We start from the raw sequence: 19,536 nt of genomic DNA on the forward strand, positions 1-19,536 counted from the left end.
GAATTTGAGTTTGAAAATAGATGAAGACGACCCCAGTGAAATTCAATTCTAGAGTCGGGAGAGATTCTAATCCATCACACCTGAAGATTATAAAATCCAACCAACTCCGATTCGGTCCAGGACGAAATGGGACCTTCACAAAAGATTAAATAAAAGTATCGAAGCATCCAATTCCTGTTCTACCGTCAAAATCAAGATCTTCTCTCCATCACAAGGCTCCCAGTAACAAAAAAGAACAAATGAAAAACGATCGTGTTACAGATCCGCAGCCTCAAAGTCAATCGAGATGAGGGGGGAAATTAGCGTCTAAATCTAAATTTCAAGAAATGGGTTGTTGAGCTTGACCAAAAAGGCTGGTGTGGGGTCAGAGCAGGAAAGGTCTCGATGGCCCAGATCCTGTCCCGATCTCTCCTTGCCCGATGATCGCAAGAAGATAAAATTTGTCAAAAGACATGCTGAGAGGGAGCGACTTAAAAGAGCCGGGCGGGTCCCGGCACGGGAGGGGGGCTTTGATCAGATCGAAATCTTAGATTGATTCTGGACTGACTTTGATTAAGGTAAAAAGATCAGGCGGAAGGGGGAATCCTCACGAGGGGACCCGCGTTTCCCCTCTAAAGTCAAATTCAACTGACGAACAGGGGCGCCTTTTTTTTGTTTTTTTGCCAACAACAGGACGTGGTAAGCGTGTGTGCACATTACATTCCAAGCGAAAGAAAGAGAGTCCTTACCAAAAGAGAGGAAAGGTCAACAGATTTCAATGGCTAATGCGCATGTTTGGCCTTTAAGATCTCCTGTTTCACACGCCCGTCGAACGTGTGCGCTTTTCCCCGATTCTCAATTGAATGCGCATGAGATGTTCGAATGCCCAAGATCTTCAAACCTAGTGAAAAACAGTGAAGAGGTCGTTCGGACCTCCTCGGGAGCAGACTAGTCTTCTGCCCCCGGCTTGACATAAGAGATAAGATAATGGCCATTTTAGTCAATGAACCTCTATTGAAATTTCGTAGTCAAATTTTAGCCTATCGGGACTAAGTTAAAATTCAAACTTTGTTGATGACAATTTAGGTCGGCTAGTTTGATTGTATAGGCTCGCCTGAAAGTGAAAATGTCATCCGAGCAGGGAGAAAAGAAGGAGAAGAACGAACAATGATGCATTTTTTTAGTGCGAAAATTTGATACCAGCAATATGGGTTTCAAGTTCCAAAGACTACGAATTGCCACGAGAGATCGGATTTTGCTTCTTTTGAATCAATTGGACATGAAAAAGAAGAGAGCAATGAGTCTGTTGGTAAAAGAAGTCACTCGTTTCGTAACTTTGGGGATTCGGGGATGATACCGGCTAAAGCTCTCTCTTTAATGACCAAATTGGAGGGGTCGTGACACGGCAATTGATGATTGTTTCCATCACCCGTGCATTGGAGGATTCCTACGTGTAAGTATTATGCATATGATTAGGTTAGCACTTGTTGATTGGTGGATTAGGATTTAAAATTAGGATAATTATTCCGTCAAATCGTTGGTTTAAAACCCTTCTTCGCACGTTTACATTTGATGGACGAGGCACGTCACATTGCTCATCCATTGTGAATGTGTGAAAAGTTCTTTACACCGGTGTTGAGCCTGATGACAATCATAATTTTTTTCATTGATGAGTAATTTGGTTTCACATAATTCATCAAAGCTCTTATCAAGAGATTGACTTATACCCATAAAGAATAGTTCAAGGCCTTCAAATTTAATACCCAGACTGGTCGTCACCTATCCATTTTGAATGTGTGGAAAAGTTCTTTACACTAGTGATGGACCTAATGAAAATCTTTAAGATTGATCCATATGGCTCATAATTGTTTTTTTTCGTTGATGAGTAATTTGGTCTCACATAGTCCGTCAAAGCTCTTATTAAGAGATTGACTTATATCCATAGAGAATAAGTCAAGGCCTTCGAATTTATGATCCAAATGGGTCATCTGGTACTTCAGTCAGTGATCAATGATGGAGAAATAGAATTGATGGTCAGAGGATAGACATTTCATGTGTAAAATATGAAGTGATTGATTAGATCGTCGTTGAATAAATAGATTTATTGACTTCGATATCAAATTACAGCTATTGAGGCATGATCAAGGGCTAGGGTCTCGATGTTGACTTGATAATTACCTGACTTCGGCGGGTCGAGGCTTGGACATCAGTTAGGTTCCGTGACCCAGTCAGGTCGGGTGCTCAAATATTATTTAAGGGAACAAGAAAGGAAAAGAAAGAAAGAAAAAAAAAAAAGATTTTCGTGGGGCCACGTCGGTAGCCTTCCTTTTCTCCCTGAGAAAATATTGGGTGGTTTAACCCAACACGTAGGCATATGGGAGAAACAATCAGCGATCGACACGTGGCGCCACGTTGGCGAGGGCGTCAGGGCGTTCAAAATTCGCGCGGGCCGACCACTCTGACGCTCCCTCTGCTCTGCTCTGCTCTGCGACGCCTGCGCCTGTCAAAATCGTCATCTCTCTCCTCTCTCTCCCCCGTTCTCCGTTCCGTTCCGTTGCGGGGGAGAACAAAACTCTTTACGAAAGCTGCTTCTCTCCCCCTCCTCTGCTCTCTCTCTCCATTCTCGCCGACGATCTCTCTCTCTCTCCATTCTCGACTTCGACGCCCTCTCGGGACTCCGACGCTCCTCAAGGCGGTTGCCACCAACGCCGACGCCGCCGCCTCCGCCTCCACCCCGACGCCCTCTCACGACTCCGTCGCCCCGACTCCGACGCCGACGCCCACCTCCGCCTCCGCCTCGGCCGACGCCCTTTCCACCTCCGCCGAAGCCTCGACCGATCGTTCGGCTGCGGACTCTGCTAATATCTCACAGCGTCCTCGTCAGGTACAGCAATAGCTTCTCGGTCTTTGATTATCTCTGCTCGTTGTTATTCGGGCGAATCTGTTCCGGCGACTCGAGCGCGAGCTGACGCGCTTCTTCGACCCTGTGGACTTCTTCGCAGTGTCATCTGCTGCGTTGCTGGGGTTCTGGCTCTGCTTTTGCTGCCGATTCTCAGCGAGAACACCTACATTCCAGAAAACGCCCTCATGCCAGGTCGATACTCGTCACTAAAGTGATGCCCTCGACCAGTGAAAATTTAAGGCCAAGATTGGAGCTTGACCGTTCTGCTGCGTGGATTGGGATTAAATCATTGTAGGTTGGGATGCTGAAGTTTCGTATAGTCAGGCATTTTCAGTCTCTTTGTTTGTGCTCTCTGATTTTTTAATTCTAATTTTGAAGGATTGGGTTTCTAGAGCCTCCAGCATTGGAAGAAGGGATATTGGAGTCCTATTCTATTTTTCTTGATGTTGTTCTTAACCAAGTCTCCAGTGATTCTCCTGTATTCTCTCATGCGATCACTTGCTTTTAGCTTCTCTTTGAAATGCTTGGTTTGTTGCTTTCTTTTGATTTGTCCTTTCAAGGAACAAAAGCAATATTGTTGCCATTATAGGAGTCTCATTTTTCTCCTCCTTTTTGCATTTGGTGTTGCTTTAAGGTTGTAAGCTATGGTTGAGGTCTGCCTTATCTCCAAGCATCATGCGAAGCACACTTGTTGGGCAGTGTTTCCATTCTCGTAATGAAAAAATTCATAAGGATATATTTGAACTTTTCCAGCCACTTTTTCAGGCATGCATTTATCTCCTGTCCTTCAATTACTTCTTTTACTTTCAAGTGCTGATGTCTGTGATGGGTAAATTTTGACTTCTCCAGTCTCTTGAAGCTTGGCAAGATGGCGAGCTTGAGAAGCAAAGAAGGAATTTTCTTTATTTTCTCCTCCATCAAGTGCCAGTTAGCAGCAACTTCAGTGTTCTTACTAGACAAAAAGCTCGCCAGGTACATATTCTCTTGTGAGTTCAGGTAGTTTTATCTGGTGCACTTGTTTGGTTTATCTAATGGGCTGATCTTTCTTGTTACTTATTCAATCTCGTGTTTTCAGATAGCTTTTCTTATCATACACAGAGGTTACAAGATGAATCCACCTTCTCCCCCTTTTGAATGTTCATATATGTGGTACGGCTATATCTACTCTATATCTGTGCCTTTTTTGTATTGATTTTTCTTATGAATTTTGCTTCAGAGGAGCTCCAAATATAAAGAGCCTTCGAAGATTGCAGTGTTTTTGCCTGATGTGATGAAGTTAATATGTGCTTTGGCAGCTCATCGGAAATTTGCAGCCCTGTTTGTGGACAGGGGTGGCATGCAAAAACTCCTTTCTATTCCTAGAATTGCTCAAACCTTCTTTGGTCTTTCCTTTTGCTTGTTTACTATTGGTTCGATTCAGGTGATTCTTTAAGCACTTGGTTTGCATGATTCTTCTGTTACTGGGTCAAGGCTGTGGTTTTAAAGATGTCATTAACCTTAATTTATAACATATTCATCTCTTTTGGGCTGATCTTTTTAGGGCATTATGGAACGAGTGTGTGCCCTTCCTTCAGATGTTGTGCGCCAAGTTGTTGAGTTAGCCATTCAGCTTCTAGAATGCCCCCAGGATCCGATGGCACGAAAGAATGCAGCCTTGTTTTTTGCTGCTGCTTTTGTTTCCAGAGCGGTCCTTGATGCTTTTGATGCTCTGGATGGTTTACAAAAAATACTAGGTGTCTTAAATGATGCTGCCTCAGTAAGATCTGGAGTTAATTCCATATCACTAGGACTATCTGGTTCAAGTTCACTTCGGAATGACAGATCACCTCCAGAGGTGCTTACGTCATCCGAGAAGCAGATAGCTTATCACACGTGTTGCTTTACGGCAATATTTTAGGGCACATCTACTGTTGATTGTGGATTCAATTCGTCCATCTAAGACTAACCGCAATGCTCCCGGAATATTTCGAGCATGAGGGCAGCCTACAAGCCCCTTGACATTAGTAATGAGGCTATGGATGCTGTATTCCTACAATTGCAGAAGGATCGGAAGTTGGGTCCTGCTTTTGTGAGAACACGGTGGCCAGCAGTTGATAAGTTCTTAGCCTGTAATGGACATTTGACCATGTTAGAATTGTGTCAGGTAATTGCCTTATGTTCTGCCTTAACCTTCTGTTCTTTTTGTGGGCATTCAATGCATCTTATTTTTCTATGCTCCCTGTATTCAGGCCCCACCGGTTGAGCGCTATTTGCACGATTTGCTTCAATATGCCTTGGGTGTCCTGCACATTGTTACACTGGTACCTCAAAGTCGTAAAATGATAGTGAATGCTACATTGAGCAATGAGCGTGTTGGCATTGCAGTTGTATTGGATGCTGCAAATATTGCTAGTACTTATGTGGATCCAGAGGTGAGTGATCATTTAATACTTCAATGTCGATATCACTTTTATTTGTCTTTATGGTGACAAAAATTTGAGTCATGAACCTTTCTTTCCTAGTAATTCTTATGCATTATTCCTGCAGATCATACAGCCTGCTTTGAGTGTGCTAATTAATCTCGTGTGCCCTCCGCCTTCAATTAGCAATAGACCTCCTATGCTTGCACAAGGTCAGCAGTCTGCTGCTTCCCAAAGCTCCAATGCCCTTGCCATGGAATCTAGAGATAGAAATGCAGACCGCGGTATCATGGATCGGATTGCTTCTGTGGCCATCCAGAATGATTTAAGGGATCGGAATGGTGAATCTAGTGGGGTTGATAGAGGTTGCACAACGTCATCTGGGACTCAATCTAGCACAGCTCCTTTGACACCTGTTTCTGCATCAACTTCAGGATTGGTTGGAGATCGTAGAATATCTTTAGGTGCTGGGGCAGGTTCTGCCGGTCTTGCTGCCCAGCTGGAGCAAGGATATCGTCAAGCAAGAGACGCTGTCCGTGCTAATAATGGCATAAAGGTCCTTCTGCATCTCCTCCAGCCACGAATATACTCACCTCCTGTTGCTCTTGACTGCATACGTGCTCTGGCTTGTCGTGTTCTACTTGGTTTAGCCAGAGATGATACAATTGCACACATATTAACAAAGCTCCAGGTGAGAAGTTTTGTTTCTCTGCACTTGCAGATTATACATTTAGTCATTTGAATATTATTCCGCTGATGCTTAAACTGCAAGTTGTTGTTTATATCCTGAGATGTGGATTCTGTCAGAGTGTTTTCTGTATCATGTGCAATTTTTGAACACATTTAATCACTTTGAATTTGCACTTTCCTTAGTACACAGAAGTGCTGCTGCCCTTGTCTCCAAATGTTGGATAATTGTTTTGCAGAGTTTCCAAGGCCTTGACTCATGGAAGCTATGAGTCAGCCACCAATAATTCTGTGACGGATAATTGTTTTTCGATCCAAAGTTCGAATTCAGTTTGTCAACAGATACAATATTAAATTTCTCGTGTATATGGAATTTATTTGATTTTTGTTCATAGGTTGGGAAAAAAAACTGTCAGAGCTCATTCGAGATTCTGGAAGCCAGACACTTGGGAATGAGCAGGGTAGGTGGCAAGCTGAACTAGCCCAGGTCGCCATTGAACTAATAGGCGTAAGCGAATGATATTCCTCATCTCAACGTATGTCAACAACTGCATATGTCAGGGATGCAAAAAATGCATAATGCTCCCACGTGTGATATTGTTTATTATAGCAAGATTTTAATAATGTGCACTTGTTTTTAAGTTTCAATAGTCAGTGAGTCTACTTGATCCCAACTCTGTTAGTGACCCAATTTGATAAATTCTCGGGACATCCCAAGTAAGATCTTATTTTTTTTATGCAAATTTGTTTATGAACATTTTGCATTGTGTACATACTTATTTTAATAGATGGTGAAAACATGAATCAGGTGTATGAGCTTACAACTTTGATAGTGTATTCGTTTGAGTTTTTTGAGTTCCAGCTTGATAAAGATATTTTTACCTCTTTATTAGCAGGCAAACTATGTAGAAACTCTTTGTTGTTAGCTTTCTATATGTCAATACTTTCCGTGCTTGGCATGTAAATCTTGTATTTCATGAAAGTTTTGCTGGAAGCCCTGATCCTTTAACCCTTTTACGAAATGCAATGGACTCCAGAACCTCTTGATTAGTAAAATCAAAATCTTAAACTATACCACCCCCCCCCCCAAAAAAAAAAAGAAAAAAAATTTAAGCCATTGTACTGGGTTTCGAATACGCGATGACGCGATTATTGGCTAGTCAGCAGCTTGTCACTACTTAAGAAAAAACAGAGATCTGATTTTTTTTTTTTTTTCAGAAGATTTAAGACTCGAGTGCACTAATGGCAAGGTTTACAAACTGATTGCATTCCATATACAAGGTTACTTTTTCTGAAGTAATTCTAAATAGTGATAAGCAAAACTTTTAAGGGAGTGAACACTATGGATACCCATATTTAATTGCTTATATAGTGCTTGATGAGCCCATAGGGTCTCTACATGTACCTGCTTTCACTACTCGTGATTACTCATGCCCAAAAACGGCCATAATGTTTTAATGATGGATACAGAGAAAAGAGGAAAGGTTTTATCCCTGCTTGGCTGGGTAGCTATTTAGAATTCAAGTAAATTGTGGCCAGCATCTAAGTGTACCATGTGGCATTGTAAAAGGAATATGAAACAGATTAAGGTGATCAAAATTGTGTAATAGCTCATGCATGTTGTGAAATCCTTGCATCCCCAACAACATAGACACACAGAGAAGCAGGGAGGGAGACAGAGAGATCAGGGCTCGCCAGCTCTGGGATAGCTCCCATGTCTCGTTTCCAAATTCACTCGGGTCAAAAAAGGAGAAAGGAATCCTGGTTGGAATGCAAGAGGATCCTTATGGAGTTTTTTTTTCCTCTTCTTCTTTTTTAGTTTCCATATGATGCATCTTGTTCCAAATTACTCAAATTTGCTTTCATTGCGAAGCACAGTTATATCGTAATTTTGTTTATGCATATGTAGATTGTGACAAATTCAGGGCGTGCTAGTACGTTGGCAGCTACAGATGCTGCAACCCCTACCTTGAGGCGCATAGAACGAGCAGCTATTGCCGCTGCCACTCCTATTACTTACCAGTCCAGGTTTGTTTTTCTTTTAAGTGAACTCTATATTTTGTTGATGTCAATGATTAATGTCATGTTAATTTAGCCTCCGAATTGTCTTGCCCAACCAATATCAGGGAACTTTTACTCCTTATCCTTGAACATCTGCAAGCGTGTGGTTTGGGTGGGAGTGCTGCTATGCTGCAGAAAGAGGCTCAACTGACTCCTCTCCCATCGACTGTGGCCCCAGCATCTCTTTCATATACAGCAGGCACCCAAGAATCAGCCTCTGTACAGTTTCAGTGGCCCTGTGGTCGCACCCCACGTGGATTTCTATCTGAAAAGTCAAGATTCTCTGAACATAATGATATTTCCAGATTGAGATGTGACTCAGCAGGATCTTCAATACGGAAGAAACCGCTGGTTTTCTCACCTAGTTTTGGTTCACAATCAAGGCAGCTGTCTTTCCATGATGGGAGTTCACAACTTAATAAGAAGCTATCCAGTGTCATAAAACCACCTGCACAAGTAATTGTACGTGAAACTCCATCGGAAGCTATGGGGAAATCTTTTGTAGATACTGATCCCCAGTGTAAGACTCCTATCATTTTGCCAATGAAGAGGAAACACCATGAGATAAAAGATAGTGGCTTTGCAATACCTGGGAAGAGGTTACAAACCGCTGAGCATGGGCTGTGCTCCCCTGCTTGTGTAACACCTCATTCCTTCCGTAGAAATGGTACATCAACTGATTCCTCTGGGTTTTCCACACCAAACTCAACTAACAGGGACTTACATGACCGATCAACATGTCTTTTATCTGATGTGGATGACAGTCCATATGTTAATTGTCAAACAGGTCACACAACTTTCACTGACCATGGGTTACTGAATGATCCCCATTCTAGCAATAACATAGAGAGGTTAACTCTGGATTCTCTGGTTGTTCAATATCTGAAGCACCAGCATCGGCAGTGTCCTGCTCCAATTACTACTCTTCCACCTCTCTCACTCTTACACCCACATGTTTGCCCTGAACCAAAGCGGAGTCTTGATGCTCCATCAAATGTAACAGCGCGTCTTGGCACACGGGAGTTCAGAAGTGTGTATGGTGGAGTCCTTGAAATCGCAAAGATCGTCAATTTGTTTTCAGTAGATTTAGACCATGGCGAACATGCCGAGATGACAATAGTGGTCTCTTGACTTGCATAGCTTTTCTTGGGAACTCTTCTCATATTGCAGCTGGTAGCCATGGTGGAGAGCTCAAAGTCTTTGACACCAATACCAATAGTGTCTTAGACAGCTGCACAAGCCACCAGCAATCTTTGGTGCTTGTTCAGTCACATGTCTCAGGCGATACACAGCTGCTGCTCTCATCAAGTATTCAGGATGTTCGCTTGTGGGATGCCTCTTCTATAGGGAATGGACCATTACATCCATTTGAAGGGTGCAAGGCTGCTAGGTTTAGCAATTCTGGGAGCCATTTTGCTGCATTATCATCAGATTTAAACAATAGACAGATTCTCTTGTATGATATCCAGACCTATCAGATGGAGCTAAAATTGTCGGACACAACTTTTGGTTCTTCAGGTCGGGCGCACATGTATTCTCAGATACACTTCAGTCCATCAGATACAATGTTGCTCTGGAATGGTGTATTATGGGATCGGCGAGTTTCTGGCCCTGTTCATCGATTCGATCAATTCACAGACTATGGGGGTGGTGGCTTTCATCCTGCTGGCAGTGAGGTAACTAAACGCTTGTATTGTCTTTCTGTGCATGCTGGTTTATGTAAGTGCAGAAAATTAATTAGCTGATCACAACTTCACATTACTGGTAAACATTATAGCTTCTTTGTTGAGGAGTGAAGGTGCTTTGCTCTCTCTCTTTCTCTCGCTCTCTCTGTCTCTCTCTCTCTCTCTTATGTGCACATGTCCACTTGTGATTCTGTAATTATGTAGTGAGGGAACCTGGGATATACAAGCTTGTGATATGAATTCGATCGTGTGAGACAAGTTAACCATAGAATTCCTATGATGTGTGTGGGCGTTGTTGTCTTCTTTTCAACCCTATGCCTTTGTTATAAAATAATTTTTTGGTGGGACTTGCCTTCGAGTTACAAAGGGCTGGTACTGATGCTTAGATAGCATACGTTTATTGTGCCCTTAAGTTAAGAGTGGTTGGTCCATTATGCTCATTTATCTTGTGTGTAATATACACGCACTTGTTGGTGATCACACTTAAGTTTGGTTGCATTGCAGTAGTTGATTACTTTCTATGATCTCGTTCCTATTTACTCAAAACACATGCGAGTCTGCTCGGCTTTATTTTGCTTACCATCTAAACTTTTGCGACGATCCCATTGTTACAGGTCATAATAAACTCTGAGGTGTGGGATCTACGGAAATTCAGACTGCTCCGGAGTGTTCCTTCCCTGGATCAAACAGCAATAACATTTAATGCACGCGGTGACGTAATTTATGCAATCTTGAGGAGAAACCTTGAGGATGTAATGTCTTCTGTTCATACTCGTCGTGCCAAGCATCCTCTTTTGCTGCATTTCGCACAGTTGATGCGGTCAACTATGCTGACATTGCAACTATTCCAGTAGATCGCTGCGTCCTTGACTTTGCAACAGAACCGACGGATTCATTTGTGGGGTTGATCACAATGGATGATCAAGAAGAGTTGTTATCTTCTGCGAGGGTCTATGAGATTGGTTGACGGAGGCCTACGGACGACGACTCTGATCCTGATGATGCTGAGAGCGGGAAGATGAGGAAGAAGATGACGACGATGCTGATGTAGATCCTATATTGGGCTCGGGTCTAGATGGTGATAGTGATAGTGACCCTGATAATATGAGCAATGACGATGATAGTGTGAGTGATCTTGATGACGATGATGAGGAAGATGGGGATTTTATAATGGATGGTTTTGACTTTGATGGTGGACCTGGATTATTGGAAATTGTGACAGAGGGAGATGGCGATGACGACGACGGAAGTCAGCTGGTTGAATCTTTGAGTAGTGATGATGAAGAGGATATCGTGCGCAATGGCTTTGGCTTCTAATTGTTGCCAAACCTTGCTGTAAAACATTTTCCATATGTTTAGATAGTATGATTTTTTTTTCTTTCGGTTGAAGTAACTGAAAGGCGGAGGAGGCATTTTGTTTTTGATATTATTCGGATAGGTGAGGGTGAATGAATTATGTAAATTTTCAGTATCTCATGCAAAATACCGACCTGTCCATCACGAGTCTGAATTATTTCAAAACATGAAGGGATTAATTGCAATTCTCTTGTTGGCCATTGTGTACGGGAGTTTTTTTTTTTTTTAGATAAGGGGGGAGTTTAGAGTTCAGATCTCCGCACGACACGATTACGCTGGCAATGGTAGCGATTCCTTCCTCGAACCAAGTGAAGTCACCGGGAGGTACTGAGACGATCACTGGTCTTACTCTTGGGACACATGTAGCTGTCATCGTCTCATGTGCAATAAATGAAAGGGTTCTTGTGCACACCCTTTATAGTTAAGCTCATTACACTAATGAAACTGCTCTCTTGATTTTACTCTCCCTCAGACATCCCTCTGTACTATGCACGCGGCGACCCTTTTTATAAATTCTCATTGAGAAATCCTATGTGGCATACACGTCAAGGAATTTCAATCACAAATTCACTGCTTGGCCCACTCTCAATCATAAACAAATTAAAAACTGGCTTCTATGATATTTCTTATTACCAAGATGGTGTATCATGAAATCTGAAAGCACTCCAATCTGGAAGTTCGTGCGCACCAGTTAGTCAAAACTTGAGCCGAACCCATTGCATAAACTCCCATCTCCTTTAATAAATAGAGGAGAAATCATGTTACACATCAATTGCATATGATACAACGGCATTATTTAGTGAGTTGCTTGTGTTATCAAGAATCAAACTAATGGTGATGTGTACCATTTCCAACCCGTGCTCATGTCCATCCATTCTCTGGGCTGAGAGATTTAACCCGGATCCTCATTCTCATTGTCCGATTTCATTTGGCAAGGGACAAGACCAGAAATGTCCAAGTTACAAGTGGCTAATCGTAAGAAAATATTTTACTGAAATACACCAAAATCAAGGAGCACCATACGATTGTGTCAAAGAACAGCCCGGTTATAACACCATTACTACTAAGTCCTCTCGTGGGGAGATTCTAAGTGGATCACGAGGGAAAAGCGAGGTTTTCCTGATATTGTTGAGACCGCAGAAGAGCATAACTACCCGCTCCAATCCCGCTCCAAAGCCCCCATGCGGAGGTGCCCCATACCTGCACAAAATCACCAATTATGCTGACTCGTCAGAATGGAGAAATAATCATGTTCACTCTGATTAAGTAGCTAACCAAGAACCGGATTTGGATCATCAAGCCTTTGATAAGCTAACGCAACCATTTCATCAGTGATAGTGCAATAAACCAACCGTTTACAGGAGAACAAAGGTGACCAAACTGAATAACCTGAAAGAGTCGATGTATGTTTCAATAGTCTTCACATCAATTCCACATGACTCTGCACGTTTGGTAAGGAATTCAGGAACATGGACACGCTGAGCTCCTGAGATAATCTCCTCGCCTGGGACAGAGTAATACAAATCAGAAGTTTGCAGTCGAACATGGGTTGAATGCAAGCTTTGCTGGTCAAGAGACACTCATATGGGAAACTCTCAAGCATTTATAACGCAATCATGTGAGGAGACAAATGAGATTTACTAGGCATTAAACGGCCTCCAGATGCAACTTTATAGAGTTCATGCAAAAGAGAAAGCAGAAGCCTCATAATATATGGAAAAAGTTCTAAACCATCTTGGATTTATGGTAAAGATGTCATTATTAAAGACTTCATGGTATACAAGAATCAATGGAACATATAATTCTCCTGACATTTCAAGCCTTTGCTTCCATCCAATTTCCCCACTGTCTTTTTGAACAATTTGACCATGCATTTTAAACAGTTTCAAACAAACTGTAAGGCCAAATAATCAAGACAAAGGCATAATTCCGAAACCATCAATCAGAGAAAGTTTGCCGACATATAGAATGGCCCAATAATTTACCTCTACTAAAAACATCAAATGAATTACTGTAGGCAGGATTGTCATAACACAGCATGGTGTAGAATGGCCTAACAGCCAAAGGATAATGACGAAGTATATAGAACTCGGTGCCATACCTAAAATTAAAAGAAAGCTTGGTAAGTTAATTATACAGAAAATAATTACACTAACAATCTGAAACCCAACTTAGTACTTCAGGCACATGAAAAATTATTTAACATATTACTTTTCTAGAATCAGCTGACCCAATTTTCTCTCTACTTCTGTGTTCAAGTCACCTAGAGGATCAATCTCAACACCGGCATCCTATACAAGCATAGTAATGTCAGAGCACCAACGGAAAAATTTAGCACGCGTGAAGATATGTAGGTTCAGAGCCAGACAAACTACTTCAAGAGCACTCATCGACAAACCGGTAATTGTAACAAATGGAAAAAGCAACCTCAAGGATTTTAGACCAAAGACGATTAGTTTCAAGACATTACTAACCTTGAGTATTCAATCAGTAAGTTGATTCCATCTATACATGCTATATTGGACAATGAATTGACTCCAGAAACCCAATGCACTCATTCCAAGGAGACAAGAAAACAAACTCTAAACAACAATCAAAGAGAAACTACCAACCCTTTGTTGACTGGGTGAATCTCAGTCTTGAGGGGATTTCTTTAGATTTAGCTCATAATAAGAGCTTATTGCTGAATGGACATGATTTTCCCTACTCAATCAAGGGTAAAATTCACTAAAACATCAGTTCCAGCTGAAAACTATCCCTAAGTAAATATGCTGAAAATTGACCCAAAAGGCCAAAACAAATGCTGGAACTCAAATATATAAACTATATCCATCACATTCGAAGCAAGTTATTTATTAAACAGCATGTATCAATCTAGTGAATAACGGTGATTTTGGGACTGCTTTGACATCTGGAAAGCTCATAAGTTGGGTGTTTAGTAGACATTATTCATAAGTGCCAATGAACCCATATGCTGCCATTATATCTGTTATAGTTCTTTTAAGTCTCGGCAGTTATTTAGCTGCCAAAAATTTCTCCTCACCTTGAGCATTTGAAACCCTTCTTGAAACGTAAGCCGCAAGGTCTTTCTCAAGTACTGCAATTAAAACTTATTGCCCATCAGGTGCACTATGTTTTTTGTAAACATTACCAATTATGAGGATTGCGGGGAAAAAAAAGTGGATCATATCATCACCTTTAAAGGTTCAAAAGGGTATTGTCTTCCGATAGCTTCGAGTTCTTTCTTGCAACTCACATTCAATGAGTCAAACATGGCAACAAACAACTGGTCCATGATGTCCATCACCTGCACATAAAAGTCTGGTTCACTGAACCGAATTGAAGCACAAAATAAATGCAAAAGTACCCAATCCCACCTCAAAATAATACTTCTTAATCTCCATTTCAACATCAAGCCCAGTAAATTCACACAAATGCCTCTGTGTGTAGGAGTCTTCTGCCCTAAAAACAGGGCCAATCTCAAAAACACGCCCAAAATCACCACAAATAGACATTTGCTTGTGAAGCTGGGGTGACTGCGCCAGGCACGTGGGGCGCCCTTTATAGTCCAGCTTAAAAACAGCAGAACCTCCTTCACTGGATCCAGCTATCAGTTTCGGCGTATGGATTTCAAAAAGCCTTAAGATGACAAGAACTGCCTAATTATCTGAACAATGTGGGATTGTATAAGTTTAGGTGCTAGACTCAGAACACATTATCCAAGATAAACATATATAGCAAACTGGGAGGAACCTTGGCCGCCGAATGCAGAACAGCCAGAGCATCAACATCTTATCTTAAGAAATTAGACGATCTGTTATTTGTAAGTTAGTGACTACAAAAACAACCCATTTTCAGTTGAAGTAAACAGAAACAAAGGAAACAGACTTCCCCATTTCTACTATCCTTTCGCCCCATGCATCATAAAGCTCCCTAACGTTTTGAGCCATATCCTCCTCAATGATTGGAGGAAAAAACATAGGCATCAGATAAACTATTTTGGACCATAACATTTTACATCTAGACATCTTGCAGTTATTTCCTGTACGTGCAGAAAAGAGAGCAAGACAGAATCATGTCATTTTCTATGGACTAGTTGCTGTTGTGAAAGAGGGTAGAAAAGGAATACAATGAGTTTGGGAATTTCATCGGGTATGGGACATGGGGGAAGCTCACATTGCCAACTTGACTCTGGATTCGAAAGATGCCTTGATTAGCAGGCGTGCGTATGTCGAGGACCCTGAAATTTAACCTCGCATCCTGATTAACACGAACGAGCTACTCCCGGCCTGCGAATTATGCGAACAAGGAACTTAAAACAGGAGAGCCTTAGCCTGGACACGAGTGGAAAGATGAAATGATTATCGAGAGAGAGAGAGAGAGACCTGGAGAGCCTTCTCGATCTCAGCCTCGCTGCGGGCAGCGTCCTCGAGATTGATGGGGGAGGGTGGGGAAGGCCTTGCTGGCGCAATGGAGCTTGAGGACCTGAATCTCCACCTGCTGGGAGGCGCCCTTCATGGGGGAGGAAGGGAGGGTGAGGGTGCCACGGACGTCCACGATGGACTCGCGGTTCAAGGACGCCACGAACTTCACCATCTGCCGGCTGACCGAGCCCTCCTGCTCGGTCACCACGCACTGCACCGTGAACCCCCTCTCCCTCACCGCCACGAACGCCATCTTCTTCCCCACCGCCCTGATCGCCTGTGCCCTCCCCCGCACCAGCACGCTCCTCCCCTGCATCCCCTCCCCCAGCGCCCGACCTCCGTGTACGGCTCGCCCACCTCCTCCTAGGACTGCAAATCGGGCAGCGGGACCTCCCCGTAGTTGACGGCGAGGGGATCCTGCTCCTCCTCCTCCTCCTCCTCCTCCAAATGCAATAAATGACAACGCATTAGAGCCAGTAGGAAACTTCCATCCAAATGCAGATGACATTTCCGCAGCAAATGATAAAATCCAAAAGATTGAATTGGAAGATATTTTTCCCCACTAATATCAGGTTCGACAAACAACAAGCGAGATCTGGCCCAAAAGACAACCTTGGTAAATGACAATGGAAGAACATTGGGATCAATTTCAACCAAAACATCAGTCCATAACATGGGGATGCACATCCATCCTCTCTATTCCCGAGAAACAACCATATTTTGTGAACTGAAACCACCCCACGCACCAAAATCCTCCTCCTCCACACCATATGGAAGAAATGCTGGCCGATCATCATCTTCATCATCATTCAACTTGATGGCACCTCTACCAATACTTGGGCGTGTGTGAAAACTTAAGGCTGACGATATTAAGTCAGCAGCATCAGAGACCAAGATAGTTTGAATGAGATCAAGGGCAGGTTGCCGCAAAGAAGGATGAAGAGAAGAATCCTTCAAGGAAGACACAAGAGAGGGACCCCTGTCCAGTTCAGTATTTTCAGAAATGAGCAATATTATCCTTCTTCCTTGTACATGTCAAGAATTCTAAACTCTGAGATTGGACACTAAAGTTCCATTCACAATAGATAGAGTTCATTGGGAAAGAAAAAGAGGGATGAGTAAAGCCAATACACCTCCATGATGAAATATTTGAATCTAATAAACGATCATTTGTGAAATAAAAGCTCACTCTCAAGTAAGAATGCCTAAACTTGAGGGGCAATTATCCCTCAAGATGCAGCCTTCATCATTTTCCCTTAATGTGCATAGAGCAAAATTCATAAGAAAAATCAATACAAAAAAGGCACAGATATAGAGTAGATATAGCCGTACCACATATATGAACATTCAAAAGGGGGAGAAGGTGGATTCATCTTGTAACCTCTGTGTATGATAAGAAAAGCTATCTGAAAACACGAGATTGAATAAGTAACAAGAAAGATCAGCCCATTAGATAAACCAAACAAGTGCACCAGATAAAACTACCTGAACTCACAAGAGAATATGTACCTGGCGAGCTTTTTGTCTAGTAAGAACACTGAAGTTGCTGCTAACTGGCACTTGATGGAGGAGAAAATAAAGAAAATTCCTTCTTTGCTTCTCAAGCTCGCCATCTTGCCAAGCTTCAAGAGACTGGAGAAGTCAAAATTTACCCATCACAGACATCAGCACTTGAAAGTAAAAGAAGTAATTGAAGGACAGGAGATAAATGCATGCCTGAAAAAGTGGCTGGAAAAGTTCAAAGATATCCTTATGAATTTTTTCATTACGAGAATGGAAACACTGCCCAACAAGTGTGCTTCGCATGATGCTTGGAGATAAGGCAGACCTCAACCATAGCTTACAACCTTAAAGCAACACCAAATGCAAAAAGGAGGAGAAAAATGAGACTCCTATAATGGCAACAATATTGCTTTTGTTCCTTGAAAGGACAAATCAAAAGAAAGCAACAAACCAAGCATTTCAAAGAGAAGCTAAAAGCAAGTGATCGCATGAGAGAATACAGGAGAATCACTGGAGACTTGGTTAAGAACAACATCAAGAAAAAAAAATAGAATAGGACTCCAATATCCCTTCTTCCAATGCTGGAGGCTCTAGAAACCCAATCCTTCAAAATTAGAATTAAAAATCAGAGAGCACAAACAAAGAGACTGAAAATGCCTGACTATACGAAACTTCAGCATCCCAACCTACAATGATTTAATCCCAATCCACGCAGCAGAACGGTCAAGCTCCAATCTTGGCCTTAAATTTTCACTGGTCGAGGGCATCACTTTAGTGACGAGTATCGACCTGGCATGAGGGCGTTTTCTGGAATGTAGGTGTTCTCGCTGAGAATCGGCAGCAAAAGCAGAGCCAGAACCCCAGCAACGCAGCAGATGACACTGCGAAGAAGTCCACAGGGTCGAAGAAGCGCGTTAGCTCGCGCTCGAGTCGCCGGAACAGATTCGCCCGAATAACAACGAGCAGAGATAATCAAAGACCGAGAAGCTATTGCTGTACCTGACGAGGACGCTGTGAGATATTAGCAGAGTCCGCAGCCGAACGATCGGTCGAGGCTTCGGCGGAGGTGGAAAGGGCGTCGGCCGAGGCGGAGGCGGAGGTGGGCGTCGGCGTCGGAGTCGGGGGCGACGGAGTCGTGAGAGGGCGTCGGGGTGGAGGCGGAGGCGGCGTCGTCGGCGTTGGTGGCAACCGCCTTGAGGAGCGTTGGAGTCCCGAGAGGGCGTCGAAGTCGAGAATGGAGAGAGAGAGAGATCGTCGGCGAGAATGGAGAGAGAGAGCAGAGGAGGGGCAGAGAAGCAGCTTTCGTAAAGAGTTTTGTTCTCCCCCGCAACGGAACGGAACGGAGAACGGGGGAGAGAGAGAGGAGAGAGAGGACGATTTTGACAGGCGCAGGCGTCGCAGAGCAGAGGGAGCGTCAGAGTGGTCGGCCCGCGCGAATTTTGAACGCCCTGACGCCCTCGCCAACGTGGCGCCACGTGTCGATCGCTGATTGTTTCTCCCATATGCCTACGTGTTGGGTTAAACCCACCCAATATTTTCTCTTTCTCCCTATCCCAGGAGCCACAAAAGAAAAGAGGAAGCATCATTCCTACGTTGGACGTGATGCGATCAGACGGCCGATGTACGTCCACGATGCTGTCCGCTGTTCCTCTGCGCGCGCGCGCCCCGGCATCATGACGTACGCCCCCATGTGATCGCAACACGTGGCAGGCAAAGCTGGCGGGACCCCCCCTCGTCCCCTCCCCGTCTCTCTCTCTCTCTCTCGCTGGTGGTGGATGAGAAAGAAAAGAAGAAGGGATTTTCATTAAAGAGCTCCGAACCACGCCGGCGAGAGCGACTTTCCACTTTAGTCTTGAGTCTTGACCGATATCGAAAGGAACGGGCCGTGCGGACTCGTCCCATCATTGCATCAATAGGCTAAAGTTTGATCACACGGCATGATCGATGAAGATATGTCGCCCTCGGTTTTTGTGAAATTACGTGCTAATTTGTACGGTCTTGCGAAATTCAATTGGTCGAGCAGCATGTGAGACTGAGCCGATATGACTATCTTTTTCTTCCTCGAAAACAAGTACATTAAAAGATTTAAAACTTATCACGAAGATATAATCGAGTTTTAAAATTTTCAAAAAAATGCAATTTAGTCATAAATCTTATTGCGATAATGCAATCAAGTTTTCAAATTTAAGTCATATGGTTAGTAACAAAAATGTAATCAAGTTCTAAAATATTTATAAAGGGTAATCAATAAAAGAATTTGATTGGACAAATTCAACAAGTTTTTGGACTTATCTATACTTTCTGAAAATTTAAAAATCCAATTGTATTTTTATGATAAGTTGCAGGATTAATTGTAATTTTTTGAAAATTTTAAAATTCATTTGCACTATCATGATTAATTTTACGACTTTCTATCCATTTTTTTTCTTTTCTTTTTTTTAGCCGGCTCTCTCCCACGCTCCATTCGCGTACGAGAAAAGATTCCGAATTTCTCTCTTTTTTTTTTTTTTTTTTTTTTTTTTTTGGTGTGGGGGAGATTT

The 19,536-nt window shown here is 42.8% G+C and overlaps 2 protein-coding genes and 2 pseudogenes across 10 annotated transcripts; 2 read left to right on the forward strand and 2 right to left on the reverse strand.

Moving 5' to 3' along the window:
• The first annotated feature begins 2,336 nt into the window (after positions 1–2,336).
• Positions 2,337–4,298, forward strand: LOC108959116. Of its 6 annotated transcripts, XR_005551799.1 has the most exons (5): positions 2,337–2,863; positions 2,982–3,172; positions 3,731–3,853; positions 3,957–4,030; positions 4,177–4,298. XR_005551799.1 is itself a non-coding variant. In XM_039314788.1 (4 exons), exons 1-3 carry the CDS (start codon positions 2,354–2,356, stop codon positions 3,387–3,389), a joined length of 831 nt encoding a protein of 276 aa, XP_039170722.1. In that variant the 5' UTR covers positions 2,337–2,353; the 3' UTR covers positions 3,390–3,408; positions 3,516–3,617. The 6 variants fall into 6 exon arrangements, 4 of the variants coding, with proteins under 4 accessions (XP_039170722.1, XP_039170723.1, XP_039170721.1 ...); XM_039314788.1 differs by lacking the exons at positions 3,731–3,853; positions 3,957–4,030; positions 4,177–4,298 and adding exons at positions 3,260–3,408; positions 3,516–3,617; XM_039314789.1 differs by lacking the exons at positions 3,731–3,853; positions 3,957–4,030; positions 4,177–4,298 and adding exons at positions 3,260–3,359; positions 3,516–3,611.
• On the forward strand, positions 4,089–11,240 carry LOC120294588 (annotated as a pseudogene).
• Positions 11,241–11,785: 545 nt separating this feature from the next.
• LOC120294941 lies at positions 11,786–15,824 on the reverse strand (annotated as a pseudogene).
• Positions 15,815–18,532, reverse strand: LOC120294940. 4 transcript variants are annotated; one of them, XM_039316052.1, is made up of 6 exons: positions 17,996–18,532; positions 17,786–17,877; positions 17,210–17,340; positions 17,003–17,125; positions 16,826–16,899; positions 15,815–16,353 (listed from the first exon to the last, which is right to left on the reverse strand). In XM_039316052.1, exons 1-6 carry the CDS (start codon positions 18,496–18,498, stop codon positions 16,320–16,322), a joined length of 957 nt encoding a protein of 318 aa, XP_039171986.1. In that variant the 5' UTR covers positions 18,499–18,532; the 3' UTR covers positions 15,815–16,319. The 4 variants fall into 4 exon arrangements, with proteins under 4 accessions (XP_039171986.1, XP_039171985.1, XP_039171984.1 ...); XM_039316051.1 differs by having other exon boundaries at positions 15,815–16,444; XM_039316050.1 differs by having other exon boundaries at positions 15,815–16,472.
• Positions 18,533–19,536: the final 1,004 nt, after the last annotated feature.

The sequence above is a fragment of the Eucalyptus grandis genome, chromosome 6 (genome assembly GCF_016545825.1).
Source record: "Eucalyptus grandis isolate ANBG69807.140 chromosome 6, ASM1654582v1, whole genome shotgun sequence".
Taxonomy (NCBI): Eukaryota; Viridiplantae; Streptophyta; class Magnoliopsida; order Myrtales; family Myrtaceae; genus Eucalyptus; species Eucalyptus grandis.